Source organism: Leucopleurus acutus, assembly GCF_964270905.1.
Source record: "Leucopleurus acutus genome assembly, chromosome: 6".
In the NCBI taxonomy this organism is placed as follows: domain Eukaryota; kingdom Metazoa; phylum Chordata; class Mammalia; order Artiodactyla; family Delphinidae; genus Leucopleurus; species Leucopleurus acutus.
Window position 1 is genome coordinate 117,907,683 of NC_139149.1, and position 27,940 is coordinate 117,935,622.

Sequence of the window (27,940 nt, forward strand, 5' to 3'; positions counted from 1 at the left end):
TCCTCTGCAGCTACCAGCACTGTCCACCCGCCCTGCACGGCCCCCCGCCGCCTCACTCACTGTCACGCTCTCCTCAGCCCCCAGCGATCTGACCTGTTGTCGGCCCGACGCCATCCCCTCCCCAAGAGGTCACCTGCCACCGCCCAGCGGCCCAAGCCAACGGACAAGCTTCTGCCCCCCTCGCTCGCTTCTCGAGCATCCAAAGCATCACGTGGAGGGGACACAAAACCCGCTGACGACCTCCAACAACTAACTCGTTCGTTTTGCCTCTACGCAGGAACGGGAGCGCGCGAGGTCTAGACTCCTGGCTGGTTTCCCACGTACAGCCCCCCCACTCTCCTCCACATTAAAAATCAAGTGTGAGCTGGAGCCGCGGGAGAGGAGGCTGAAATGGGCGAGGGGCCGTAAAGGCGTGCAGGCCAGGTGCGGGCGGGGGACAAAGGGGACCAAGGCTGTGGAAGCGGACGCGCGAGGCACGCGGCCAGGGTGCAGGAAGGCACGGCCTGATCCGAGGAGAGCGAAAACGGGAGGGATGCCGACTTCGGCTGGGGGCGGGGAAGCCCCTGATAGGCGCGCGGAAGGCGTGATGTCACGTCCGGCGGGGGAAGCCCTGCCTCAGCACCCCCGCCCCCGCCCCCACAGGTGGTGCCGCCGCCCCGGGCGCTGGGAGTGGAGGGCCCGCCCTCGGGGACCCCTGACACGGCCCGCGCGCTCCGGGCCACCCCGCTTCCCTCCAGCAGTCAACAGATCCGCGCGAGCCGGGCGGCCCCGGGAGCAGAACGGGCGCCCCGTGCGCCTCGGATCGCGCCCCCGCGCCGCGCCCCGCCCCGCCCCTGCGCGCCCCGCCCCGCGCGCCCCTCCCCGCCCCTCTCCCGGGCCGCCGAGGGGCCGGGCCGGGACTGCGCGCTCGCCTGCCGCGCTCTGGGCCGCCGGAGAGAGCGGCCGGACCTCGCGCCCCGCGCGCCCCGCGCCCAACCGCCGCCGGCTTTTGTTGTCTCCGCCTCCCCTGCCGCCGGCGCCTCCGGACCGCGAGCCGAGTGCGCCGGGACCTTGGCTCTGCCCTTCGCGGGCGGGGGCTGCACGGGCCCGGCCGGGGGCGCCGCCGGCCCCGCCATGGAGCTCCGGGCCCGAGGCTGGTGGCTGCTGTGCGTGGCCGTCGCACTGGCCGCCTGCGCCCACGGGGACCCTGCCAGCAAGAGTCGGAGCTGCGGCGAAGTCCGCCACATCTACGGGACCAAGGGCTTCAGCCTGAGCGACGTGCCCCAGGCGGAGATCTCGGGTGAGTGACCCGGCGCTCCCGGGTCTCCCCTGCGCCCCCTTCTCTCTCCCGTTCTGCCCTCGTCCGCCCTGCGCCTCCGCGCCCCGAGCCGCCCTCCCTCCGCCCGGGTCTCCTCTGCTCCGCTCGGCCGCCCCCCGGCCCCCAACACGCACACCGGCCCCTTCCCGGCGGAGCTCTCCTCGCCGGGCGGCGGACCGGGCGGTCCCCGGCTCGGTGCGTCCTCCGGGACAGGCAGGGCTGAGCTGCGGGGCCGGCTGTCGGGGCGCAGCCGACGGCGGCCATGGGCTGGGGACTCCCACCGGCTGTGCGGCCCTCTCCGGGAGGCGCCTCGGGTCGGCCCGGGGATTCCCGGGGGTCCCCGGCAGAGGCAGCCTAGGGGCCCCGGGGAGGTCGGGAGCGAACTGTCCGCTCAGGGAGGGGCGGGGGCGAGGGTGGAGAGGCTCGACCTCTGCCACCGGGAAGGGAACATCCCCTCGCAGGGATTCCTGCCCGGGGAACTTGTGCTCGCCTGGCACTCAGGGCCGCCTCGGGCGGGGAGTCCAGCTGCAGGTGGTCGGCGCCTTGGATCCCGCCCAGGGGCCGTGTCATTTCTTTGTAAGAGCATCGCCGTCTCAGGCGGCCTCAGCCTGCAGCTGCCCGCAGTCCTGCCCACACCCTCCCCGCAGGCCTCTAAGGAGCTCTGGGGACTGGAGTGAGGGTGGAGGTCTAAGGATTTCACAGACACCCCCAGGCTTTTTCCTCCAACTGCGAATGTGTCCAGAACCACCGTGGGTCTGCGCGTCTGTTCAGGGGGCCTGGGACACAGTGGATGAGAGCGGAGCAGACCAGCTTCCTGCCCTGGGGAACTCCTCCCAAACTGGGGCGGGGGTGGGGAGGGGGCATTCGAGTAGTGACACGGGGGACATGGAATGACCACAGCCACAGGAGTTCTGAGCGAGAGAGGAGTGTGAGGGGCAAGTCCATGGCCGTGTCTTGCTGGGGAATGGGAGGGGGCAGCCAGGCCCTGGACCCCGGCCCCCAGCAGGGCAGGACCCACAGAAGCCTCTGCCTTGATACCTTGACAGCCCCCTGCCCCGGGTTCAAGTCCCCCAAGGTAGGCCTTCCTGTGCCTCTGTCTGCTGGCAAAGCCCTGTCATTGTCAGGGCTGCCACCCTCCCTAGGGGACAGGTTTTGGGGGGCACATCTGGGTGCCTGGGGCCAGCACACGTTGGTTCATAAGCCCTGCCACCCGCCATGCATACAGAGGAGCTAATGCCCGGGAATCCCTGGCCTTTCGGTTGAATCCCTTCCCCTGACACCAGGGTCTCAGGGCAGCTGAGCAGCTGCCCTCACCCAGCCCCGATCTTAGACGGCACTCCAAGGTCCCCTCGCCCCACAGCTCTCCTTCACACGTCCACTCCCACTCGGCCGCTGTGTCCTCGGGACCATCCTAAACTTGATCGCATCCACAGGCCTCTGTCCCAGTTAGGCTGAGAGACAGAGTGGCAGAGTCTGGGCAGCCGTCAAGGGCTAGGAGAGAGCAGGGCAGGCTGGAGAAGGTGAGGCGGGGCCGGCGGGGGGCTGGGTCTTGGCCTCGTTGGGCTGGGGCTGCAGTGGGTTGGGGACCCGGGACCAGCAGAGTGCCTTGCTGCGCACATGACGGAGGGGGGGTGTACGGCCACCCAGCAGCTGTCCAAGCACCGTGCCAGCCAGGGCTTCAGGTGCTGCCCCCCCGGGGCCTGGACTGCGCCCCCTCCTGACCAGTGCCCGTGGCTCCTCCGTCCCAGATCCAGGGGCTTCTGGGAAGCTGCTCTCCCCGACCCCCTATGGCTTCAGCCTCCCCCGTAAGCACCTGAACTGGAGAGTGCCCTGCAGGGCCCAGGCCCCGAGGAGAGTGCCGGTGCCACGTGGGGTGAAGGAAACAGGGTGACCTCCCAAGGCAGGGGCCAGTCCTGTCCTCTCCTGCTCCCAGCAAGTTGGCCGGGCTCCGTGGAACGGGCGCCCTCTGGTGGCCCCGTGGTGACACGCTGCTCTCGGGGATCCGGGCCTTTGGTCTCCTGTCCTGCCAGCCGGCAGGCAGACTTCTCCAGCCTGGGGAGCCCCCGGGGTGGACGCCTGGGCTGGCTGGTGGGGTAGAGACTCAATGCTTGCTAGTCGTTGGAAGGCAGGGAGGGCGGCCCTGGGTCTTTGGGTGGGCTTTCCGGCCTGTGCCTGCCCGGGAGAGCAGAAATGGTGGGGGCTCACGAAGGAGGGACCATCAGTGCACACGGGGCTCCCGCTCGTGACTGTGTGTAGTGTTTTGGATGGACAGCCAGGCGCGGCCGTGATGAGGACGATGGTCACATCCCCTCTTACGGGCTGCACAGTGCAGGTAGCCCTCCCTCCGGCCAGAGCACTGTGTGGAAGGTGAGGGGAAGCTACCTCTCTAGCTGGCTTGGGGCCCCAGGGTGGTCCATGGCCTCCAGCTGCTGCTGTCCCTTCACCACTAGAGCAGCTGAGGTTTCATCATCCCCAGCGTGAGGGCAGGATACGCCCCCCCCCCCCCCCGCTGTGGGGAGAACCACAGGTAGGGGGGCCACCTGCACGATGCGGCGGCCTGGCCTTTGCCGGAGCCGCAGTGCCGGACACGCCGCGTGCTCCTCCGAGGGGCGGGACGTCCTCCGTGGGCCTGGGCTCAGAGGCCAGCCCTGCCGCGTCAGCCTCTCCGCCACCACCACCCCCGACCTGGCTTCTCTGTGCCTCTGTTTCTTCACGTGTGACAACGGGAATAGTCATGACCACCGGAAGGCTGCAGGAGGGGTGCATGCGGACGCCATGCACTCTGCGGCTGCCTCAGGCATGTCCTCCCCTCTGCCCCCCGCCCTAGAGGCCCCTGGAGGGCTTGCAGGCAGTGGTGTCTGGAACTTGGGAGCCCTCAGCGTGGGTCCCTCCGCGTGACTGTCTAGCTGGTACAGCAGATGAGGAGGGGTCTTTTCAGACCTGCTTCACAGAAAAGTAACTGAGGCCGAGAAGCCCCACAGCTTTCTTCAGGGGCCTCGGCCCACGTGGAGCTCTGAGGTCTAGAGCCCAGTCTGTTGACCCCAAAGCCGGTGGCATTAACTGCTGAACAGTCCTGGGCTCTGTGTCCTCTGGAAGCCTCGTGCCACCCCAGCCTGGAGGCCTGAAATGGGGTCTCGAGGGCAGGCCCTTGTGGGCCACCAGCTGCCTTCTCCTGGTCGTAGACTCCACTGCTTAGGCCGGGTTAGAGCTCCTCTTAACTGGATCGCCTCCTGCGCCTTCTCCGGGGCCGCCCTGCCTCCACCCCGACTGCTGCCGGTGACTCGGCCTTCCATGTGGCCGGGCCTCACCCTGAGCTGGTCCCGGGAGCCTGTCCGGTGAAGGCCTGCCGCTCCTGCCCTGCTAGAGAGGGCTGTTCCAGGGGCGTGAATCAGGCGGCCCTGCCCGGGGTGTACACAGAGGATGGACCAGCTGTGTCCTGCTGGCCGACCCTAAGAGCAGCCCCTGGCGTGTCCCCAGCACCATGCTGGGCCAGGTCCCCCAGGAGTCATGGACAGATGCCCCATCCAGGGGTAGGTGAGTCCAGAAGACAAGACAGGCCGGTCTTGGTAGACTGGTTCCATGCCGGTCCTAATAAGGGACAGCATGAGCCCGTGGTGGACAGGGCTGCAGGGCCACTGAGGCCTCCCAGGAGAGGGACTGAGGACACTCCCACCAGGCGGCAGGTGGGCTTCGGAGCCGCGAGGAGAGCAGAGGGTGTGTGGGTGCTCCGGGCCTGTGCTAGGCCACCCACGTGCACGGGTGCAGGTGTCAGCCTGGCTGGTCCTGGACAGGGAGACAGACCAGGAGAGGGGCTCACCCAAGGCCACGCCGGTATCAAATCGGGCCCAGGCCTGGACATGCCCAGGTGGTGAGAGGTTGGTCAGCTCTCCTATAAGCCAGACCCTCCTCCCTGAGTCCTGGCTTGGTTCAGGAAGATTTCAGACCAAGACTCAGGGCCCAGGCCTTGCCTGTCTGATGTCTCTGCCTGGTCCCTGGCACCAGCTGTGACCACATCTAGCCGTCAGCACAGCCCTGTGGGGTCAGGTCATCACCCACATTTGGGAGAGGACACAGGCTCAGGAGGGTGAGGGCTCCAGCCCGGGGCACCTACCCCGTGCCAGCTGGCGGCATTCTTGCCACGTGTGTCTAGGAACAGGCCTGGGCAGGTGCTCTGAGCTGCCTGAAGGCTCTGGGCGGAGATGGTTCGGGCGGAGATGGTTCAGCGGAGGTGCTGCAGTCCTCCCCAACCCCAGGCCCTACGCCCTGTCCCCAGCTGTGGGGTGGGGGCTGTCCTGTCCTCCCAGCTGTGACCCCTGCAGTGGGGGCAGGGCCGGGGCTTCCAGCTTTCTCGACTGTTCTTGGTCTCGCCATGGGTGCAAGGGAAGCGCTGGATGTGGGGGCTGCATACTGGCTTTCCTGGCAGGAATCTTGGACTCCTGGGTAGATTTAGGAGCCCCTGAGGGGGCCAGGCCATACCCACCCCAGCCCCTCGTCTGCCTGTGGCCTCAGCGTTGGCTCCCACCAGCTCCTGGCTGGCTCACCTTCCTGGCACACGCGCCCCCTCCTGCCAGGTCGGCCCTCCCCACACCCACCCTCGGCACACGCCCATCCAATCCTCCCTCCGGGGCTTGGTCCTGCTGCTCAGCTTCCCAGGCATCCCCAACACACCCACTGCTCTCCAGGGCTCTCCCTGTTTTCCCGGGGTGCTCCGCAAGTCTGGGCAACCTCAGCAGTAAGTATGCTGAGCACCGCCCGTGTGGTGCCGGGCTGGGCTGGGTGCTGGGGGTCAGGCGTGCGTCCGCTTCCCCCGGCTACTGGCACAGGTGCAGCAGGCTAGGCGGCCTCACAGCAGGAGTTTATTGTCTAGCAGTTCAGAGGCTAGAAGTCCAAGATCAAGGTGTCACGGGGCTAGTACCTCCTGAGGCCGTGAGAGAGAAGCTGCTCCAGGGCCTCTCCTGGCTCCTGGGGGTTGCAGGCGATCCTTGGGGGTCCTTGGTCTGTAGTCTCTGGGTTTGTCGTTATGAGTAGGTGTCCCTGTGCTGGTCTGCTTCTGAATTTCACTTTATGGAAATGAGGACACCAATCCTATGAAGTTAGGGGCCCAACCAGTTACACTTGCAAAGACCCCACACTCAAATGAGCTCACGTCCTGAAGTCCTGGGGGGCATATGTCAGAGTCCTGGGGGTTCATATGTCAGAGTCCTGGGGACTCTGACGTACGAACGAGGGCCAGGGCTCAGCCCACTCCAGGCGTGGCTCCTCACTCTCGGGTGCGTGCTGTCCAGGACGGGGATCCTGAGCTCTGGGTATTTCGGTGGGCGGCTCCTCAGGACAGGGCCATGCCACAGGCTCAGGGTCTCGGCCCAGACGTGCACCGGGGCCTTGGTGCTGGAGTGAGGGTATCAGACCACTCTCACCCCCACCAGCCTGCAAGCTTCTCAGGAAAATGGCCAGAGCTCTGCACCCTGTAGGCCTTAACTTCTCCAACTCCAACTGAGTCAGAGAGGAGGGCCGGGGGCCACTCATTCTGACATTCAGAGTCTGGTAACTGCCGACCCGCTGATGCATCTCACTTGTGGCATGTCCCAGAGCCTGGCTGGGCAGTGAGGGGCTCAGCTGATGACCTTCGTGGGGGTCAGGGGCACCTGTCTGGGAGAGTTGTGGCTCGCTGGCAGCAGCTTGCCGTGGACAGGCTGGGGGTCCCCCCACAACAAGTGCGAGGGCCCCTGAGCAGGGCACACAGCGTGCGGGGCAGGGTGTGGGGAGGGGAGGTGGGCGGGCCGCTGGCTCCTGGCTCCATGGCCCAGCCGAGGACGCTGGCTGCCGATTTGTACGAAGTGCTCCCTGGGTTCTAGAGGCTTGGCTGGAGGACAGGGCAGGCCCGGCGGGCTCCGTCCACCCTGCTCCCTCACCATCTGCCCTGACCTCGGCCCCCTGGAGGCCCAGCGCCCTGCCTGCCGCCCCTGCTGCATCTTGGAGGAGGAGAGCTGTGCGGGCTCGGACTCCGGCGGGGGGAGGCCAGGCAGTTTGCGACCTGGCCGAGTCCGGGGCTGCGGGGAGGCAGGAGATGGAAGATGGGGTCCAGCATCAGGTGAGGACCAGCCAGCAGCACCGTGAGGCAGGCCTCCCATCAGCTCGCGCGTCTGCAGTGTGGCCGAGCCCAGGGCCCTACAGGTGGACAGGATGGACAGGGTGGCCACAGCCGGGCATGGGACCAAGGAGGCACCTGGGCTGGAGCAGGCCAGCAAGCGGAGGCCCTGCAGGCCCCGCCTCCTCACCACTCCTTCCCACCCACTGAAGTGTCCAGGAGCCAGGCCCGGCCTCGGTCCAAGGCCCTGCGTCCTTAAGCCGTGCCCTGGCCTCCACTGGCCCGTTGCCTGGCAGCCCCTCCCAGCCTCCCAGAGCAGGCAGGACGGAGTGCCTGCAGGGCAGGCTGAGTACCACCTGGTGTGCAGGTGGGGAAGCTGGGTCCCAGAAAGGGGTCCCCAGTGCTCAGAGCCCTGTCCCTGGAGTAGCTTCTCCTCCGTGGCCTTGCTGCCCTGGCCCAGGTTTGTCCCAGGTATCTGGTGTGGGCCCCGGGCAATGGTGCCACCCATTGAGGGGGTGCCCCAGAGAGGAGGAGGTCAGGGGCAAGCCCACGCAAGCCTGCCTCGTTGGGGCGCTGGGGGGCATCCGTGTGGCCCTGTCCTTAGGTGCTGGGCGTGCGTTCCAGGCTGCAGGGGTGAGGTCGGCCAGAGGACAGAGCTGGCGGGGAGGCCACAGAGCTCCCACAGGTACAAGGAAAGGTGGGCCCTGGCAGGCCCCAGAGGACTGAGGGGCTCCAAGGCTAGGACAGGTGGGCGAGCCCCAGGAGGGGCTGGGTGGGGTGTCCGGGAGAGGAGCCGGCCTAAGAGAGGTGCACGTGAGGACACGGGCTGCAGGAGGGCCCGGCCAGCCGGCCGGCAGGAGAAGACAAGGTCAGGCTCCGCTCAACCCTAGCCCAAACTCTGCCAGCCCACCGCCTCAAGGAGGGCCTCCTAAGCTCAGAGCTGGTCCTGCCGACGGGCACCAAACGCCCGCGCCCCGCCGCCCCGCCGCCCCGCCTGCTTGGAAGGGACGAGGAGAGGCTGGCCAGGCAGGAGGCAAGGCCCTTCACCCTCCTACCCATCCATCCATTCATCCGCTCTGTGCTCACCCTCAAGCTATGGGCCCCACCCCCAGAAGGGCAGGGTCTAGTGAGAAACCCTGCAGTCTGGAGCCAGGCAGCCACTGGCCGTATCCTGAGCCGCGTCTGCGCCCCGGCAGTTGGCCCTGGGGGTGGATTAGGCTGCAGTGCTCCCAGCAGCCTGAGGGATAGGCCAACACGTCTCCCGCTCAGGCGGGCAGCCAGGCCCTGGACAGGTGCACCTGGCAGTGACTGTGGCCCCGTGTCTCCCTGGCGGGGACATTTCTTGGGCCCGCCATCAGCACCAGAACCTGTGGAGGTCTGTGGCCTGTGCACACCTTCGGACAGCATTCCCAGTGCTGAGGCCCACTCTCTGAGCCTGAGGGTGGCCGTACGGGCTCGTCTGTGTGTCTAAGCGCATCCTGGGGCCACCTGTGGACATCTGGGCCCTGTGGTGAGCCATGTGTGACGTCTGTGTGCGTCCTCGAGTGTCTGGGGCTACGGAGAGTACATCCCACCCACCTGGGACCATCTGCAGGCCCTGGGGAGACAGGTGATGCCACCTGCTTCAGGACCGGCTGAGGTGTTCACTCCCACCTCCCTTCATCATGGAGTTCGGGACACACCGGACCCATAGGGGTATTTTAAAGGGACGAGGCTCTTAAAACGTTAAGCCCCGCCGTCCCTGACCCCCCTCCCCTGGCCTGGCAGTGGCCGCCCACAGGACACTCCAGGCGCCTTGCCGGTCTCCCTTCCAGTGACCTAACGCCCAGGGACTGCCACCTCCCCATCACTGTTTGGGAGCTGCTGCAGGTCAGACACACAGCTGACCGCCCCAGGATAAAGTGGGTGTTCCCAGCCGGGAGCCGTTCCCGGGGGGCGTTTTTGGTTGTCACAGCATTTAGGGGAGGGGACAGGGAGGCCAGGGACCCCATGAAGTGCAGGACTGTCCTGAACAGGGGGGAGGTGGCTTCCCGAAACGCCAGTCCCACCCCATGAGGAGCCCTTGAACCGAAGCTCTAGGCAGGATCGAGCCAGCGGCCGAGGGGGCAGAGGGGAGGGGGCACCCCTCTGCTTCGGGGCCAGGATGGCTTTGCAGGGATGGTGGTGGAGTCAGCTCCAGAAGGATGGGCAAACTGGGGTGGACAGACGTGGGTGTGCAGGCAGGTCATTTGAGGCTGGGGTCCTTCACCAGGGTGCACCGGAGAGGCCCAGGTTTAGGGGTCAGGGAGTTCATGAACTTGACTGAGAAAGAAATTAATCTCCTTTTTTGCTAACCTTTAGTATTTCTTGTTACTATGAACAAGGCGACGATGACATTCTAGAATCTGGGGCTTGGTCACCAGTGGAAACTGCTGATTTTTTCATGTCCCTTTACGTTTGTAGCAAATATCTCAAAGTACCGTTTCCACTCACCACAGCTCTGAGTCTCTGATGGGCATCAGGCCTGAAAGATGTCATAGGAAAGCGCATGGGCACCACCTCACGCACCTGTTTATAATGTTCCGACGGCTGCAGCACTGCAGCTAGCTTCCTTCATGATCCTCTGCGTAATTTTTTACTTCATTACTTCTTTATTCTGAGAACGGGTCTGCAGTCTTCAGCCAGCGTCCAAGGAGGCCCAGGGCCCAGAGAAGGGGAGGCCTCTGGGCGGCGGGCTGGGCCCCCAGCCAAGGCGGGAGGGCCGGTGGAGCGCCAGGTCTGTCCCAGGAGAGCCAGCGGGCCGTCCGGGAGCTGGGGCAGAGCGGGGGCCTGGCCAGCTGCCTGCGGGTGAGGGTGATAGGGACACAGAGATCAGTCTCTCTGAGTCACTCGGTAGTGTTCCTTGAGCTCCTACTGTGTGCCGGGCACTGTCCTCGGTGCTGAAATGCAGCTGCAATGCCATCCGCGCAGGGACTGGAAGGGTGTCAGAGGCTTCACGTGAACTGCAGCTTTGCTGGCCACGATGACCACGTGTTACTTTTGTAAGTTATAAGTAACGAGAAGTAACGTGTGGGTTTAGACACACGCATGTGGTTTGGAACCATACATGTCCCCCTTGACCGCACAGCGAAGACCCCTCCCAGCCTGGGGCGGCCCCTGGCCCACGTGCCGCTCGGCCACTCGCTGTGAGCCGTGGCCTTCTCGCCCCATCCTCCCTGAGGGCTTGAGGCACTCGCTCGGACACAGCTCCCCTCCTGGCCCGAGGGTCCCACGCTGCTCTTGCAGGGCTCTTGCCTTGGGCCCCCCACCCCAGGCATTCCTCCTCTGCTACCTAGAGTTTTCAAGGCCACCCCCCGGCCCAGGGCCAGTGTCCTTTGGATCCAGTGGCCATTCCCAGTGGCGTGTGTCTTAGGAAACAGGTGGAGCCCTAGCAGAAGCCAAAACCTGGTCTCCTGGACGCGGCCATCCAGCCGCCAGGTTTCAAGTCTGGCGCCATGCTCCCTCGCTGTGTGACCTTGGGCCAATTACTGAACCTCTCTGTGCCTCAGAATCCTTTTCTGTAAAATGGGGATGGTAGCAACACCTGCTGTGTGGAGTGGTTGTGAAACTGGGTTCTCATGTGGAGTGCTCAGCATGGGGCTGTGTCCTGGGGGGGCATCACGGCAGGTGGGGGAGCCTGTTGGAGAGACAGGCCCATCCTTTCTCGAGGTGGCTGTGGGGAAGAGTGCCCCCTGGTGGGGAGGGAGGCCAGCCTGCGCCAACCAGGCCCAGGGATCGACCCCACCCCCACACTGGGGGTCTGAGGGATCGGGCTGGAGAGGAGGGGCTCCCTGGTCACTACTGCTGCTTCCTGGGTGGCGCTGTCTCGTGGTGTCCCGTGTTCCCCCTTGGCTGGCCCTGGTCCTGAGAAATTGGGAACTGCAAGAAGAGTTGGCTGCAGGCCCCTGCTGGAGGGGCAGCCCGCGATGGAGGAGTGCTGCCCCAGCACAGGGCCGTGCCACCAGCCAGGAGGGCAACCTTGGAGGGTGGCAGGTGGTATTCAGACATGAATCCCAAGCAGAGGCCCAGAGGCCCTGCAGGCTCTGCAGAGACGTCGGAGGGTGGGGGGAAGACAGCGCCAGCAGGACCCCACTCACGGCCAGCCTAGGGGCCTGGCAGCCCGCATCAGAAGGGGCCTCTCCTTGCCCAGGTCATGTGGGGCCTGTCCCCGCCCCTTTGACCCCTCTCTGGGGATGGCGCTGTCTGCCCCAGGAATCTGACTGCCCTGGGCGGGACCGTCCCACTCGCCTGCTGGATGTGGCTGAACAGAGCGGAGACCAGGACACTGGGTGCCTGAGGGAGCGGAATTCCCGGGCTGCGTAGACACCTGGCCCTTCCCTGACCGATGCGTCAGCTCGACCACCCTGGAGAAACTGAGCTGGAGAGTCAGGAAATAGGCTGGCCCACCCGTTCCCACAGGCCCCAGGCCCCACGGGAGGTCAGGGTCCATCTCTGGGGAGCCGGGAAGCGGGCAAATGCCGAGGTCACCCGGCTGCCCAGGTTGGGAGCCCTCCATGTGCTTGGGTGGTGGGGGCCCTTTCTGGTGGGTTTGTGCTGCTGCGGGAGTGTCCCGGCAGGTGTCCCTCCCGTGCGGGGCTTGGGCGTGGCCGCTGGCCCCATGGGCTCCTGCCCAGCTGCCTGACGGTGTTCTAGGTCTCAGCAGCTCCTGGCCACTGACGGGGTGGTGCAGGCTAGCAGGGTGGCCAGGCCACCACTCTGCCCTCATCTTCCAGGAGCCTTCATCTCCGTACCTGGGACCTCTGGGCTGCTGGTGGGCCCCCAGGTGCCCAGCACTTTCATTTCCTTCCCTTCAGTGAAGACAGGGAGGCACTCGGGCCAGTGGAAGGAGACCAGCACTAGGCAACACGTTTGAGACATTGAGCAAGTCTCGGAACCCTCCCAGCCTCAGTCTTCCCATCTGTGAGCTGGGGATAACTGTATCTTCTGTTGACTGAGACGGTGAGGCCCACCATTCTCCAAGGAGGTGGGGGGCTGTGGGAAGGCAGACCCTGCTCTGACATCAACCTCTGCCCTCCTGCCGCTGGCATGGGCAGGGTCTGAGGCCCTTTTCCAGGGGGCCTGGAAGGCAGTGCACGTGTGTGCATGCCCACGTGTGGCGGGGAGTTGCCGGTGGGGAGCCTGAGTGACTTCGGTCAGGCTTCTCCCCACGCCCCACAGAGGGCCAGGCCGCCAGATTTAGCAGATAAAACTACAGGAGACCCAGTGAAATTGCTATTTCAGATAGTTAATAGTTTTGTAGCGTATGTCCTGAGTATTTAGATTTCAAATAAACAACGCATACATTTTTAATGAGTCCACTCCACATGTTTAGTATAAGCATGTCCCAGATACTGGGGAGGGGGACTGTGTGCTTCCTCGGTGGTAAAAGACACATAATAAAATCTCCCGCTTTAACGGCTTTTACGTGCACGTTCAGCGGCGTTCACACTGCTGTGCAGCCGTCACCACCACCCACCCGCAGAAATGTCATCTTCCCCCACTCCGTACCCATTAAACACTCACCGCCCCCCGCCGCCCCGCTCTCTTCAGTGCCTGGGAATCACCATTCTACCGTCTCATTGAATTTGACTCCTCTGGGGCCCTCACTTAAGTGGAATCGTAGCAGTATGTGTCGTTTCGAGACGGGCTTCTCGCGCTCAGCGTGTGTTTTCAGGGTACGTCCACGTGGTGGTGCGTGTCGGCGCTTCGTGACTCGGGGCTGAATGGGGCCCGTGTGTGGATGTGCCCCGTTTTGTGTATCTGTTCAGCCATCAGTGGACGCTTGGGCTGTTTCCACCTTTTGGCTCCTGCAAATAATGCTGCTGTGAACAGGGGTGGAAAAGATTCTGTTCAAGTGCCTGTTTTCAGTTCTTTGGGGCCAGATACTTTTATTCTGAAAAAATAATGCATCGTTTCTCTGAGGTGCACAGTTAGCTGTGTCCTGGCTGTATCCGTGCGCAGGCCCTCCCAATCGTGCCTTTGGGGCTGGGCTCGGTGCCCCGACACCGGCGAGCTGGGTGTGTGCTGCGCACGGAGGTGCTGCCTGGGCGGATGTGCTGAGTCAGCAGCTGGGGACCATCGCACCTGAGAACTCCCAGGGCCCTCCGGGTGGCCGTCTGCATGTCGCCTGCGGGCAGAGCGTGTCTGTTCCTGCTTCAGCCGCCACCCTCCTGCTCAGGAATTCCCCTGGGACTGGAATCAAGGGAGGTCTTGCGATGGGAGAGGCGGGGGAGGCCAGGATGCTTCTGTGTCCCTTGCAGCACTCCAAGCTGAGTCGCCTGGGCATGTCACTCTAGCTCCCTGTGTGGCGCCGCCGGCAGCAGTAGAATGGGAGAGAGCAGTTGTCGTGAAGAGGAAAGGATTCTCAAACCCGGAAATGGCTGAGACCCTTGCAGACACCCAGTGAGAGCGCCATCTCATCAGGAGGTGGCCGGGGCCTCTGGAAGAATAAGGGAGTCCTTGTGGACTGTGAAGTCACCCCGCGGCCCCCCTCGCACCAGCATGCAGATGGCTGTCATGCCGCCTCTGGGGAGGGGCCACCTCTGGGGAGGGGTCGGGCCTGGGGGGGTGCTGGCTTTCCAGGGGAGGGGAGGTCTGAGGCTGCGGCTCTGGGGCAGCGCTGCTGTGAAGCCTCATTTCCCTGAATGCCAACACTACACAGAGATCCTTTCTTTGTACATGTTTGTTACTCAGCACCAGGTCCAGCCTGGACGCTGGGCAGAGAGGCGAGAGGAGAAGAGGCTCCCACCAGCAGGCCGAGCAGCTCTCCTGCTGCTGCTGAGAAGGGGGGCCAGTCGGAAAGCCCCCAGGGAGGGCTGCCCACGGTCAGGGAGGTTAGAGGCTAGGCAGGTGCTTCTGCCCAGAGGGACCTGGAGGGCTTCCTGGAGGAAGGGAGAGGTGAGTGGGCCTTGAAAGAGAGCAGGGCAAGGGAGAAGGGTGCGTGAGATCAGGGGCTAGTGGAAGCAGCAGGTCGGAGCGGATGCCAGCAGGGATGGCCGTGACCTCAGAGAGGCTGCCAGGCTTTGTGGGGAGGTGAGCGGCTGAGCCCCTCTGTTCCTTCCCCTCTGCATTTATGGAGCCGGTGCTGGGCATGGGCCTGGGCCTCAGCCTGCCCCCGAGGGCTCCCTCAGTGGCACTCAGGGGTCTGCTCTATGTTCCGGCCCAGCTGAGCGTCTGTGCCCTCTGCCTGTTCAGCCTTCCCGGCGTGGATGGGTGGCCTGCGTTGGGTCTTTGGGGGAAACTGGCTGAGAGGACCCCTGGGCCGCAGTGTCCCCTCCTGCTATTCCAGGATCTCCTCGGTGGACACGGCAGAGGCAGGCGGCATCGGTCCATCTCCTGGGCGGCCCCCCTGGCCCAGAGGTTGGGTGGACGGGCAAGCTAAATGGGAGAGCTGTACGGAGCCCAGAGCTCCCCCCCGGCCCCTGTCAGGGACGGCTGTGTAGAGCCCTGGGGGAGTGTCCTCTGCAGCTGGGCTTGGGCCAAGGATGAGGAATCAGCGCTGAGCCTGGCCTGGTGGGTGAGGCTTCCAGGGAGCATCTCACTCCCAGGCCCCACGAGAGAGCCTCCTGTCCTGCAACCAAGACCTGGGGTCGCGGGCACAGAAGGTGCCCCTTCATCCCCAGTTTGTTCTGAGGCCACGGTGTGAGCCCTGAACCCTGAAGCACTGTGGGGAGGCCAGTGGGAAGAGGCCTGGCCTCTGAGCCAGAGCTGCTTCCAGGCCCACCTCCGGGGGGCCCACCTCCTCGCCAAGGCACCCCCAAGCCCGGTGCCTGCCGGCAAGGTGGCCTGCTCAAGGTGGGGGGGTCCCTGAGCAGGAACCAGACAGCAGAGAGCGGCCTTGTGAGCTACCTGGTGGAACCCCCTTCTTCGGGGGCCCTCGGTGTTCTGGGCCGCCTTGGAGAGGGTACTTCGCTCCAGAGCTACCTGTGCAGCACGTGTCTCCGTGTCCCTGTGCGGGCTGGCCGGGGTGGGGGCGGGGGAGGGGGGGACCCGGCGCGGCGGCACTGCGGGAAGGGGGACTCAGTGGGTGGTTTCTCCAGTGGGTCTGGCCGGCACGGCGGAGGCAAGGAGCAGGGCTGGGGCTGCAGCGAGTGGAGGGGATTGGTCCTGGGTGTGGGAGGGTGAGCCAGGAGGAGGAGGTGGCTGAGCCAGAGGAGGGCGTGGCCAGGCGCGGTCTGATATTTCCTAGGGAAGCAGATCAGGACGTTAGGATGGAGGCCCAGGTCCCTGAGGCCAGAGGCTGGGGGCTGGAGAGGGCGGGGAGAGGATACGGGAGTGACCGATGGTGGCCCTTGAGTGCCCAGACAGCAGTAGGGATCTGGTCGTTGTCATGCGGAGAGGGGACTCTCAGGCAGTGGGCTGTCACTCTCCTTCGGAGGAGAGAGCTGACGCCCCTCCCATCACCATTCTGGGATGGGCCCTGGCTCCCCTGCCCACCAGACTCCAAATGGGGCGCAGCCCCCCGTAGGGCAGGGCGGCAGGAGCCTGGCGGGCACCGGGTGGGCCTCTGGCCGTGGGAAGCTCGGGGGCTGAGCGCGGCTGCAGAGCCGGCGGCAGGAGGGGTGCGGGGCGGCCGCGGCGGTTTCCTGGGAGACGGGGGCGGTGCCGAGCGCAGCGGGGCGGGGGCAGCGGGAGGAGGCGCGTCGCCGCGCGGGGAGCCGCCGCCCTCCACGGTGCGCGCCAGTGCGGCTGTAGTGCCGCCCTGGGAGGCGGCCGCGGAGTCCTCCAGCCGGTCCCGCTCGGCTGCGCTTCCGCGCACCTCCTCCAAGCCCTCCAACCCGATCCTGCTCATCCGCCTTTCCACGGGCGGACCCCGAGCCCCCCACGCGCTCGCACCCGGCGTCGCGCGCCGCCCGCCCGGACCGCCGCCGCCGCCGCCACCACCGCAGCTGGGGACGCCGCCGCCGGAGCCGCCGCCGAGAAGGGGTTTCGGGCTAAGCCCGGGCGGCGTCCGCGGAGCTGGGATCCAAGCCGGTGACCCCGCCCGGGCCCAGCCGGCCGCCCGCCCTATACCCATTTCCATCTCCGCCGGCCCACCGCATCTCCATCCTCAGGCCCACTACCCTCACCTCCACTCCCTCCTCCTAGCCATCTTCATCTCCAGCGCTGTCGTCCCCCATCACCACCGCGAGAACCCCACCTTCAGTCCATGCTACCCCGCCCCCGCCCTCACCCTCACCCTCACCACAAGCCCTCGTCTGCGCCCTCATCCATTTCTCCATCCCCTTCCCATCATGAGCCCCCTCGCCAGTCTCCGTGTCCACCCCATCGATCCCTCATCCTCAGTGCGCCCATCACCAACCCACCTCTCCTCCCCTCAGTTCCCCACCTTCACCCCATCTTCGCGTGCCTCCCGCTGTATCCCCGCAGCGCCCCTGCCACCCCTCCCCGCCCCCATCTCTTCCTGCAGCAAGCCCCCCTTCCTCTTCCGTCAAACCCATTCCCCTCCCCTTCGCTTGCGGCAGCCCCTGCGAGCCCCCTCTCCTGCCACCCCCGCCAGGGCCTGCCGCGCCCACTGCGGCAAGCCCCTTCCCCGCCAATCGCGTCGCCCTCCTGCCCGCCCCCCTTCGCCTGCCGCAGGCCCCGGCGGCGCGGCCCCCCTGCTCTCTGCGCGGCCGCGCCCACTGCGCCAGCGCCCCCTGCTCGCTGCGCCAGGAGCCAGGAGCTCGGCCGCCGCTCCAGACCCCCGCGCGCCGGCTCCTGCGCCGCGGCGTGGGGCCCTCGGTCCTTGGCCGGCAGCGCCTGGCGCCCGGGCGCTCGGTCTTTGTCCCGCCGCCAGCGACGCAGCCCCTGGGCAGCGGGACCCCTGGCGAGCCTGAGGGGCAGACCCCTCCCGCCGAGCGCAGAGGTGTCTCAGCCGAGACCCCTCAGTTTCGGTCCCCGAGCGTGACGGAGCTCCGCAGCGGCGGCAGAGGGCCGCCTTGGTGATGCTGTCACGTGGCCGGAATGGTGGAGGGGCTTAGGGCCGGCGGAGAGGTGGCCGGTGAGGGGTAGAGAAGCGCGCTGGGAGCGGGGCAGGAGGGGTTACGGGTTTTGTTGCCGCGTTAGGAGCGGGGGAGGATGGTGGTTGAAATGTCCCGTCTGAGGTGGGTCTGAGGCTGCCCCCCTGCATGGACTCTAGGTGCTCGGGGTAACCCTGCGACAGAGACTGGCCAGGAACAAACGCTTCTTGGTCGGGGCCGGGGCGGGGGGGTGGGGCGGAGTGAGGAGATGAGGAAAGAAGGTCCGGAGCTCGGGTTGTGGGCGGTGCCCAGGGGACCTCGGGTTACTTGTCCAGTGCCCCCCCCCCCGCAGCAGGGTCCTGCAGCGCCCACTGGAGCTGGAAGGGGTCCAGGAGCAGGAGTGGGCATGGGCAGTTGTCCCAAGAAGGGTCACGTGCTTGGGGAGAGCCTTCTGCACGCCCCACCCCCTCAGCAGGCCGGCTGGGGTCCAGAGCTGAGAAGAAGGGAGGGGTAGGGACGCAGCCCCCTAACTGCTTTTCCAGACCTGGGCCTCTCCCTCGTGTTTTGGAGGCCAGGGTGCCTAGAACTGGCCACAGCTGCCTTCCAGCACCGTCCTGGGAGGCCAGGGCAGCTAATTGCCTACACCGAATTGCCGAGAGTATTCTAGGGGCGGCAGGATTTGTCGGTGCAGAGCACCTGGGATGTGGCTTTAAAGGCAAGTTGAGCAGGCGGTCTGCGTACCCCTGTGTGAGCTGCAGAAGCTTCTGGAGAGACGGCTTGGTGTCGCGCCATCTTCCCTCTGCAGCCTCCTGGGAGGGCTCTGGGGCCACCAGTCAGGAGCGGCTGCCAGGCTGGGCCCGGACAGATGAGGTCTGCATCCAGCACTGGTGATGGGGATCCCTGTTGGGGTGGGGTCTTGGGCTAAAGCACTGGGTCTGCAGAGCCGGTGGGGGGCCTGCTGGGTGGGAACGCCATCAGGAGGCTGCTTGTGCCCTTCGGAGGGCTGGGAACTGCGGCTGTGTCAGCAGGTGGCAGGAGGTGTGAGGCTTAAAGGTGTTTAAGCCATAGGCTGATGGGACTTGCTGAGGAGAAGCCGGAATCTGGGGTGCCCCCGGAGGTCTGAGTATGGGGGGAAGAAGGCGGATACGTGGTCTGCCATCCAGCAAGAGAAGGAACTGCTGGGGGGGCGGGGTAGGAAGCGAGTGCAGGTGTTTTAACCTGGGGAGGGCGGCTGGGGGTTTGGAGACTTGGGACCTAGGGGCCGGGCCTAGAGGAGAGGCTCTAAAGAGACTGGGGATGGGGGAGCAAACCTGCCATGAAAGAGCTTCCCCTCTTCCTCCCAAAAAACCTGGGATCTCGAGAGGAGGAGGTGTCCCAAAGGCTGAGGGAAGGGAGAGTTCTAGAAGGACGTAGTCTGCTGTTGAAAAAGCAGCAACAGACTGAGGAAGGAAGGAGGGGCCGTCACTGGCCAGCTGGGGGAGAAGCCTCAGTGCAGATGGGAGGGGGCAGTGGGAAGAGGGGCCAGGCTGATGCCTCCCAGTGGGGAGGGGAAAGGGCAGGGGTGGGGGTGACCGGAGGGTGGGACTGGGCAGCTCTAAGATGGACAGGATGCCAGCCATGCCCTCCTGCCTGGCCCGAGTGCCCCCCTTTCTCCAGAGGTGAGGGTTTGGGGGTGGAGGTGTGAAATGACGAGAGGGGGATTTTATCAGTCTGCCTTGCACACTTCCAGGGTCAGGGAGCTCACCTCCCCTCTGGCAGGCCCCACCCCCCTCCAACCGTGCGGCTTAGATCAGGGAGCAGACTTGCTTTTTGGGAAGGTGCCCTGCAGAGCCCACCTCTGCCCGGCTGATGTCCAGGACCGACAGATGACCCGCGGGCCCAGGCCGAGCTGGGCCAGGGCCTTGCCCACCGACTAGCAGCGGCCACCGCGTCTGCCCTGCCGCGGGCTCGGGGAGCCTCAGCCCAGCCTGCCCGGGGCCTCAGGCCGGCGCCCGGGCTCTGGCTCCGTGTCTTCACTCCCGTGTGTGTCCGAGGAGGGAGGGAGGGACGGGGGCTGTGCTGGGGCGGCCGGAACAGCGCAGGTCACCGGGCTGGCTGGACGAGGTGGCCAGGCGGGGCTGAGGGGGCGCCGCAGGGAGGCGGCGGGGGCGGGGGAGGGGCGGGGAGGCCAAGGGCGGGGGGCGAGGGGGGGCAGCTCACGGCTGTGAGCGGTGGGTGGGCCCGACACTGCCAAGGAGCCGGCCTGAGAAAAGGGGGTCCTGGGTGTTTTGTCCTCGCCTCTCTCCTGCCTGCAGGAATGGAAGGTTCAGGAGGGAGGGCGGCCAGCCGGGGAGGCCACCTCGACAGCCTGCACCCTCCTGCCTCTCCTGCCTGCCCGCCGCTGCCCTGTGACCCATCCAACCTGGCCTGGGTGCCTGTCACAGCTGAGCCTAGGTTGGCACCTGCAGCCGCTCCCAGCCCCAGGGCACGTACCCAGTTCAGCCCCCGACCCCCAGCCCAGCACCACCACGGCCCGCTGGTCCCAAGCAGCAGGGGAGGGTCCTCGCCAAGGGTGCTCTCCCGGCCCCTGCCAGGGGGAAGGCGGTCAGGGCCCCGGCCCCTCCTGGCTGGGTGCACACGGCCCTGTTGCACAGCCTCCACCATCAGGTCTGCCCGGCTCTACCAGCTGGGACGCCAGGTGGGGGACCCTCGTCCTGCTCTGTAAGCTGCCCCCTGCTGGCGATGGTGCAGGGCCACGGGTCAGCGTCAGCAAGGGCAGCCGGGAGGAAGAACTGTCTCTGGGGACGTCCTCGGGTCCCAGCCCTCCCCGCCTGGCCTGGAGGTGCCCGCCCACCCCACCCCCCGAAGGAAGGAGGGCAGGGATGGGGGTGCTTACTCTCTGCCAGGCCCTGGGGAGCCAGGCTCTGGCCCTCCACCCCAGCTGGTTCCCGTGAGGCCCGCACGTGGCCAGAAAGGCCTGACTCAACCCGGGGCAGGGGGCAGGTCCCAGACCCCTGACTCCCCACCCCGCGGGCCTGGGGCTCTGCAGGGCATAGGCACACGAGCTCCGACATCTACCCCACAGTCAGCCCTGTTCCAGGGTGGAGGCCACAGCGCCCCTTAGACAGCAGGCCCTGGGGGCAGGTTTGTAAGGGAAAAGGGGGAAGGAGCTGCGCTTCCTGCCTCTGCCCCCCGCCCTCCTTCCTCCCCACCGAGCCTCTCTCACCTGCCTCGAGTGCCACCGGAGTGTGCAGCGCCCTTCTGCCCCTCCCACCGCGCCTGGGGCACCGCTGCCCTCTCCTGGCTGTTACACTGATGGGCACAGAGCTGCAGACAGGCCATAGGGTGACTCTGTCCTCTGCACCTGTCCCTGCTTCCCCGGGGCGTGTGCAGGAGAGGAAGACGCCCAGACTTAAGCGTGACCTAAGCACCCCCGCCCCCCGCAGGCTCTCCAGGGTTAATTCAGCCTGCGGAGAATGACTTGGTCTTACCCACCCCTCTCCCCCAGGCAAGGCCTCCGCTGGAGGCGCTGCCCACCCTGCAGCCCCCCACCCCTCAGGGCAGCCTCGGGACCCAGAGAGCTCTGCCCAGGCTGCTCCACGACCCCCTGCAACTGTGCCGGCCGCACCGGGCGAGCCCTCGACTCCAGCCCCACACAGCCCCTGTCCGGGCCAGACCCCTGCGTCCACTTCCCTCCATGCCCTGCCCCGCTTAGAGTCAGGAATTACGGCCTGTGGGGAGTGGGCCTGGGGGGCTGTGAGGCAACCCAGTGGCCGTGGGGGCCTGAAATCGAGCGGCCTGAGCCACTCGGCCCCTGACTGTGTGACTTCAGACAGGAACCGTCATCTCTGCCAGCCTCAGTTTCCTGGTCTGTAAAGTGGGTTCACACACCCACCTCAGAACGGGGACCAGCACAGTTTCAAAGGTGCGCCCTGCACCACGAGAGTGGTGGAAGCGACCTCAGTCACGTCCTAGCGCTGCTGTAAGCAGTGCTGCCGGGAGCCCGCGCCCGGGCGGCGGCACAGGGGTGATGGGGGCTTTGAGGGTACAGAGGAGGGTGCGCACACCCGAGGGGGCTCGGTGTGTCCTGCCAGGTGGGTGCGGGTCTCACAGCAGGGCCCCAGCAGACCTGTGCCCGGGCTGTCCTGACGGGGTGGGCCTCGGCCTGGGGGGCCACTGCCTCTGGCCGGCCCGGCGCTGTGGGTGGGTGGCCTGCAGGGGCTGCTGTCCTCAGTGGGAGCTGGCACCCCGCACTGGGGTCGGGGAGGGGCGCCGGGCAGGCCTGGGCACTTCCGCTGTGAGCCTCGAACCTGGCAGCCCCCCGTGCCCCCCACACAGGACCTGAGGCCTCTCTGTGCTGAGGTCCAGGCGTGAGCTGAGCTGCTCAGGGCCCCTGGGGCGGCCCTCCTCACACGCAGGGGGCGTGGAGGAGGGCTCAGCCTTCCGCACTCCTGCTCTACACCCATCCCCACCGGGGCTTGCCCCAGGAGGCCTGGAGGTGGGATTCTGCAGGGAAGCCCTGCTCCTGTGCCCTGTGCTGAGGGCTGCACGGCCCACCCCAGGCGCTGCCCCGAGCCGGGCCTGCCTTCCCCCCACCCTGGCAGGCAGCCCCACCTGCGTGCCGATCACGTCCCCTCTCTGCAGGAGAGCCCACCCGCCGCGAGGCCCGCTCTCCTGGTGCCCCGCCCCCCAGCCTCCCATAGCCCTCCTCTCCCTCATGCCAGCCCCTCCCCACAGGTGAGCACCTGCGGATCTGCCCCCAGGGCTACACCTGCTGCACCAGCGAGATGGAGGAGAACCTGGCCAACCGCAGCCGGGCCGAGCTGGAGACGGCGCTCCTGGACAGCGGCCGGGCCCTGCAGGCCACGCTGGCCGCCCAGCTGCGGGGCTTTGACGGTGAGGGACTCTGGGGCCGCAGGACACTCACGGCGGGGGGCTGGGCACTTGGGGACCTCTCGCAGTGAGGCAGGGTCAGAGGGCACGTAGTAGCAGAGCACTGGCCGCGTGCAGGGGTCTGAGCAGGGATCCGTGAACTGGGGGTCACCTGCAGGTCTCCGTGCACCCCAAGGCATGCACGTTTGGGGAGAGCCAGCCTGTCCCTTCCATCAGGCCCTCAGAGGGGACCCTCTGCCCTCCAGAGCTCTCCTAGGCACCTGCCACTGGCCACCAGGTGGTCTGGAGGTGGGGAGCTCAGCGTGAGGACTGATATCGGGGGCCAGGCCGGGGCTGCGGGGTGCTGGGTGGAGGCACAAGGAGTTCGGGGCCCCTGCCGTGGCCCTCGAGCCTCCAGCTCAGCTGTGTGTCAGTCATCTATTCCCAGCCCCTCACCAGCTCTCTCGTCGTGTCTGGGCCCCTAAACAAGGGATGGCGGGATGACGTTGTGACGCTGACAGCGGGCGCCTCGGAGGGGATGGCGGGCGCTGGTGGGAGGGGTCCCAGAAGTGACAGCTGATGTCAGAGCCTGCACAGCATCCATTCGGGACACTAATCTGGGTTAAAAGCGACTCCTCTTCCGCTTCCAGGCCCACTTGTGCCCCCCCACCCCGAGAGTCCTTTCCACCTGCCCCTCTGCGTGCCGCTTCCCGCCCCGCGCCTCAGCCCCACTGTCGTGCCTGCTCCGGCTGCCCCGTGCCTTGTGCCCCGGGAGCAGTCCTTACCTGGCCACCAGCGGCAGGGGTCTCAGAGCCTTCGTCTGAAGTGCGCCTGGGACCTGCGTGTCGCAGGGCCTCGGGTGGCTGTGTTCCAGGACGCGGGGCCCACGCTCACGCGCCACACCTTCTGGGCCGGCTGCCAGGGTCCTGGCTCAGAGCAGGACCCTGCTCAAAAGATGGGGCTGGGGGCTGGCCGTGGGGTTGGGGGCCCCGCGACCACCCTGTGTGCTGCTGGGCTAGCGATGAGCTACAGACTGCCCGTTTGGGCCGGAGGCTGGTGTGGGGACCAGGACCCGGAGTCCCGCGGCGGGAGCTGGATGGGAGCTTGGACCATCCGCTCCTTCCCACAGCTCCCTCCTGGGGAGCTGCAGGGGCACAGCCGGAGCTGCGGGAGGGTCTTGGTGGGGTGGGTGTACACACGGGTCCGAGAGCCAGAGGCCTAACGTCCACCACGCCTCAGAGCAAAGCCAACCTGGCCGTGTGTCCCTGGACACCCGAGTTGGGGCCTGTGTGGGGAGGGCGGGCCACAGCTCTCGAGGAAGCGTCTGAGTGGACGGTCTGTGTGCTTATGGACCCTGCCGTCTCCCTGCTGAAAGGGGCGGACGGCGTTAGGGGCCTCGTTCTCAGCACACGGGGCCCAGAGGTATTTCCCTGAAACCACAGGGGTCGGCGGCCCACGCTCATGCCCCGCCTCGGCACCCCCCTCCGAGACTCCGGGTGCATCCCGAGGGCTGTGGAGACCCTCCCCAGACCCTCAGGCTGTCCAGCTTCCAAACCAGAGAGAGGGCGTCCGAGAGAGATGAGGACGGAGGGGGAGGGCAGGAAGCCCAGGAGAGCCTCAGAGGTGGGCGGGGTGGAGAGTGCAGAGGCACACCCCCAGGGCAGGGGGCCTGGCTGGGTGACAGAGGCCGGGGGACGGGGAGGGGGAGGGACGCAAGGAGAGCTGCTGGGAGGGAAAGCAGGCGAGGGACGCCCTGGGCCTTCTTCCCCCAGTGGGTCCCACTCCGACTCAGAGCACCCTCCTGCCCCTCCACACAGACCCTTGCCAGGTGATCTCGGGGGGCAGTGAGGCACCGTGTGTCCCCTGCTCAAGGCCCAGCTCAGAAATGGATTCTGGATGCCCAGGCCCGGGGCCAGGAGGGGGAGGTCTCAGAGCCCCGTGGGGGCGGGCACCCAGGGCCCGTGCAGGCTCTGATGACTCTCAGAGCACCGGGGGTCCCCGGCAGAGCCCCCTTAATGCCGGTCGCGCTGCCACAGCACGGGGGGTGGGCAGGGGGCTCCGGGAAGGCCTGACGCCCGCCTCCCGTGCGCAGATCACTTCCAGCGCCTGCTGAACGACTCGGAGCGGGCGCTGCAGGAGGCCTTCCCGGGCGCCTTCGGGGAGCTGTACGTGCAGAACGCCAAGGCCTTCCGCGACCTGTACGCCGAGCTGCGCCTCTACTACCGCGGCGCCAACCTGCACCTGGAGGAGACGCTGGCCGAGTTCTGGGCCCGCCTGCTCGAGCGCCTCTTCCGGCAGCTGCACCCGCAGCTGCTGCTGCCCGACGACTACCTGGACTGCCTGGGCAAGCAGGCCGAGCCGCTGCGGCCCTTCGGGGAGGCCCCCCGCGAGCTGCGCCTGCGCGCCACCCGCGCCTTCGTGGCGGCGCGCGCCTTCGTGCAGGGCCTGGGCGTGGCTAGCGACGTGGTCCGGAAGGTGGCCCAGGTGCGCGCGGAGGCCCCGCCCCCTGCCGCACGTCCCCGCGCCCCACCCCGGGGCCCTGGGACTCCCGGTGTCCCTTTCCACCCACCACCCGGGCGGGTGGGAGGATCCAGCATGCGAGCTCTGCTCGGGGCAGCGATGGCCAGGCCGGTCCCGGGCAGAAAGGGAAGGGAAGAGGGCTGCGGCTGGTTGCTGAGCCAGCTCCAGGGGTCAGGTGGACGGGAGACGGGGGATGAGGGAGATGTGTGCTCCGAGGCCGGGGCGAGGGATGCCTGGCCCCGTCGGGCAGCTCGCTCGCGTCAGACCCACCAGCGTCGGGTGTGGGAGGGCATCGTGAGCCACCTCCACCCCCACTGGGGTCCCTAACGAGTCACCTCCAGCCCCAGCCTCCATCCATTCAGCTGCGTGGTGGGCAGTATTCCCGCTTCCCTAGGAGGGTTCGTGACCGCGGTGCCCCGGGGAGTCGCGGCACTGTGAGTGTATCGCTTATTAGACGGAGCCCCACCACGGCCAGCAGGCCTGCTTGGTCATCTGAGAAGGACCCGGGCGCGCCTTGTGGGGCTGCACACCTGCTGCGGGCTGGCGCTCAGGTTGCCTTGCCTCCCCAGGTGCCCCTGAGCCCGGAGTGCTCACGGGCCGTCATGAAGTTGGTGTACTGCGCCCACTGCCTGGGGGTGCCCGGCGCCCGGCCCTGCCCCGACTACTGCCGCAACGTGCTCAAGGGCTGCCTGGCCAACCAGGCTGACCTGGACGCCGAGTGGAGGAACCTTCTGGGTGAGCTCCCACTGCCGCCACCGCCTGCGGGAAGGGGGGTTGGGGGCGTGCAAAACCGGGCCTGTCCTCTGGAGCAGGCGGTCCCTGGGGCGAGGAACAAGATGCCCCCCGAACGTCCTGAACAGACTGCAACGTGGGCAGCTGCCCGGGAGGGAGCCCTGCGGGGTCACAGTCCTGCCCTTCTCCACTGAGCGCGTACGTGCCAACACGTGCGTGAGTTAACGTGTGCGTGCTGCCCTGGGGTGGGCCAGCTCTGAGGGGTGCCGACGTGACGTGGGTCACCAAGCAGCTGTGCCAACACAGATGTGCCACAGTGTGTACACCTGCTGCGAGGTGAGCCCGCGTGCATCCACAGCGACACACGTGGGCTGACGGGAGGGCTCAGCGTGCCTGTATACCGAGATGTGTAAGTTCTAACGCGTGCTGACACGTGGGCCAGCCCACATTCGTGCTGAGACACGTGCTAACGTGGACGTGTGCTGGCGTGCCTCGAGCCAACGTGAAAACTAGGTAACATAGGCATGTGGTGGGCCAGGTGTACGTGTGCCGACACACACAGGCGCTAACGTGTACACGGGCTGGCCTGAAGTGAGCCGACATACAGATATATCGTCTCGTACAAGCTGCCGTGTGTGTGGTAGCACGTGGTGAGCCAGTGCGCGTACGTACAAAGCGCCCCCTGTGTGTGTGCTCACGCCCGTGCCAGACTCCATGGTGCTCATCACAGACAAGTTCTGGGGCCCGACGGGCGCAGAGAGCGTCATCGGCGGCGTGCACTTGTGGCTGGCAGAGGCCATCAGCGCCCTACAGGACAACAGCGACACCCTCACAGCCAAGGTGCGGGCAGGGGCGTGCAGTGGGCGAGGGTGGGCGCCCCGGATACGGCCTCGTACCCTTCCAGGACACCTGCGTTCTCTCCCCAGGTCATCCAGGGCTGCGGGAACCCCAAGGTGAACCCCCAGGGCCCCGAGCCCGAGGAGAAGCGGCGCCGGGGCAAGCTGGCGCTGCCGGAGAAGCCACCCGCGGGCACGCTTCAGAAGCTGGTGAGGGGCCCCTCAGCCGGGCAGGCCCCGGGGGGAAGTGGTTGGGGGTCCAGGGCAGGCTGGGCCGGGGCGCCCAGGGGCCTGACTGCTGCCCTGCAGGTCTCCGAGGCCAAGGCCCAGCTCCGAGATGCCCAGGACTTCTGGATCAGCCTCCCGGGGACGCTGTGCAGTGAGAAGTTGGCCATGAGCGCGGCCAGCGATGACCGCTGCTGGAACGGGGTGGCCAAGGGTCGGTAGGTGCCCCCTGGCTGACACACTGCGTCCCTCCTCCACGGCCCCTTGCCGGTCTGGGGCACCAGATGTTGTGTGCATAGGGCCATACCTGACGCGGGACACCCAACGGGACCCAGGGCTGGGATGAGGGCTGAGTCCGCGCCCTGTGCCAGCTCCCCACAGCAGGCGCCATGCTCAGCGCATCCTCACCCCACTGCAGTGGGGTCTGCACGGGCTCCCGTCGGCCCCTGGAGCCACTGCAGGGGTCTCGGGCTTGCCACCGCCCTGACGGGGGGAGGGGAGTGGGCAGGCATGCTGGGGCAGTGCCCCTGTGCGGGGAGCAGGGCAGCGACCCAGGGCTTGCCTTCCCGGCCTCCAGGTACCTGCCCGAGGTGATGGGCGACGGCCTGGCCAACCAGATCAACAACCCCGAGGTGGAGGTGGACATCACCAAGCCCGACATGGCCATCCGCCAGCAGATCATGCAGCTGAAGATCACGACCAACCGTCTGCGCGGCGCCTACAACGGCAACGACGTGGACTTCCAGGACGCCAGTGAGAGCGGGGCCCGGGTGGGCCTGGGGGCTGGGAGCTGAGGGTTGGTGCCGGAACGCCGGGGAGAACCCCCGGCCGGGGAAGGCTGCAGCGGACGGGGCCCTCCCAGCCCCCGGGCCTCCACCGTGGCTCTGAGGACGCTGCCACTGCCCGGTGTGGTCACAAAGTCCCCCTGCCCCTTGTCCCCGGGCACAGTTGTGACCTGGCCCGGACGTCCTCCCAGCCTCGGCAGGCCCAGGGGGTCGGGCTGCTGTGGTCAGGGTGGAGCTGGCGTCACTGGCCCGTGAGGCCCAGGCGGAGGGACGCGGCTCTCGGGGCCCAGGGCTGGGGGGGGCCCACTGGAGCCGCCTCTTCTCCCCAGGTGATGACGGCAGCGGCTCAGGCAGCGGCGAGGGCTGCCCCGACGACGAGTGTGGCCGGAGGGTCGGCAGGAAGAGCTCCAGCTCCCGGACGCCCCTGAGCCACGCCCTGCCCGGCCTCTCCGAGCGAGAGGGTCAGAAGGCATCAGCCACGGGCCGCCCGCAGCCCTGCACGCGCCTCCTGCTGCTCTCCGGCCTCCCGCTGGTGCTCTCAGCAGCCAGGCCCCGGTGGCGGTAACTGCCCGGCCCCAGGGCCCGAGGCCAAGGACTGACTTTGCCAAAACTCAAACCAGACGGTACAGGAAGGGTCGGCGAGGAAC

The 27,940-nt window shown here is 67.0% G+C and overlaps 1 protein-coding gene across 1 annotated transcript; it reads left to right on the top strand.

The window, feature by feature from the left end:
- Positions 1-1,113: 1,113 nt before the first annotated feature.
- On the top strand, positions 1,114-27,925 carry GPC1 (glypican 1; the record flags this gene model as incomplete). The annotated part of the gene is made up of 9 exons (XM_082841264.1): positions 1,114-1,279; positions 22,061-22,219; positions 24,288-24,679; positions 25,285-25,450; positions 26,157-26,287; positions 26,374-26,493; positions 26,593-26,726; positions 27,086-27,261; positions 27,623-27,925. The coding sequence occupies 9 exons, from the start codon at positions 1,114-1,116 to the stop codon at positions 27,856-27,858; spliced, it is 1,680 nt and encodes a 559-aa protein (XP_082697390.1). The 3' UTR covers positions 27,859-27,925.
- Positions 27,926-27,940: the final 15 nt, after the last annotated feature.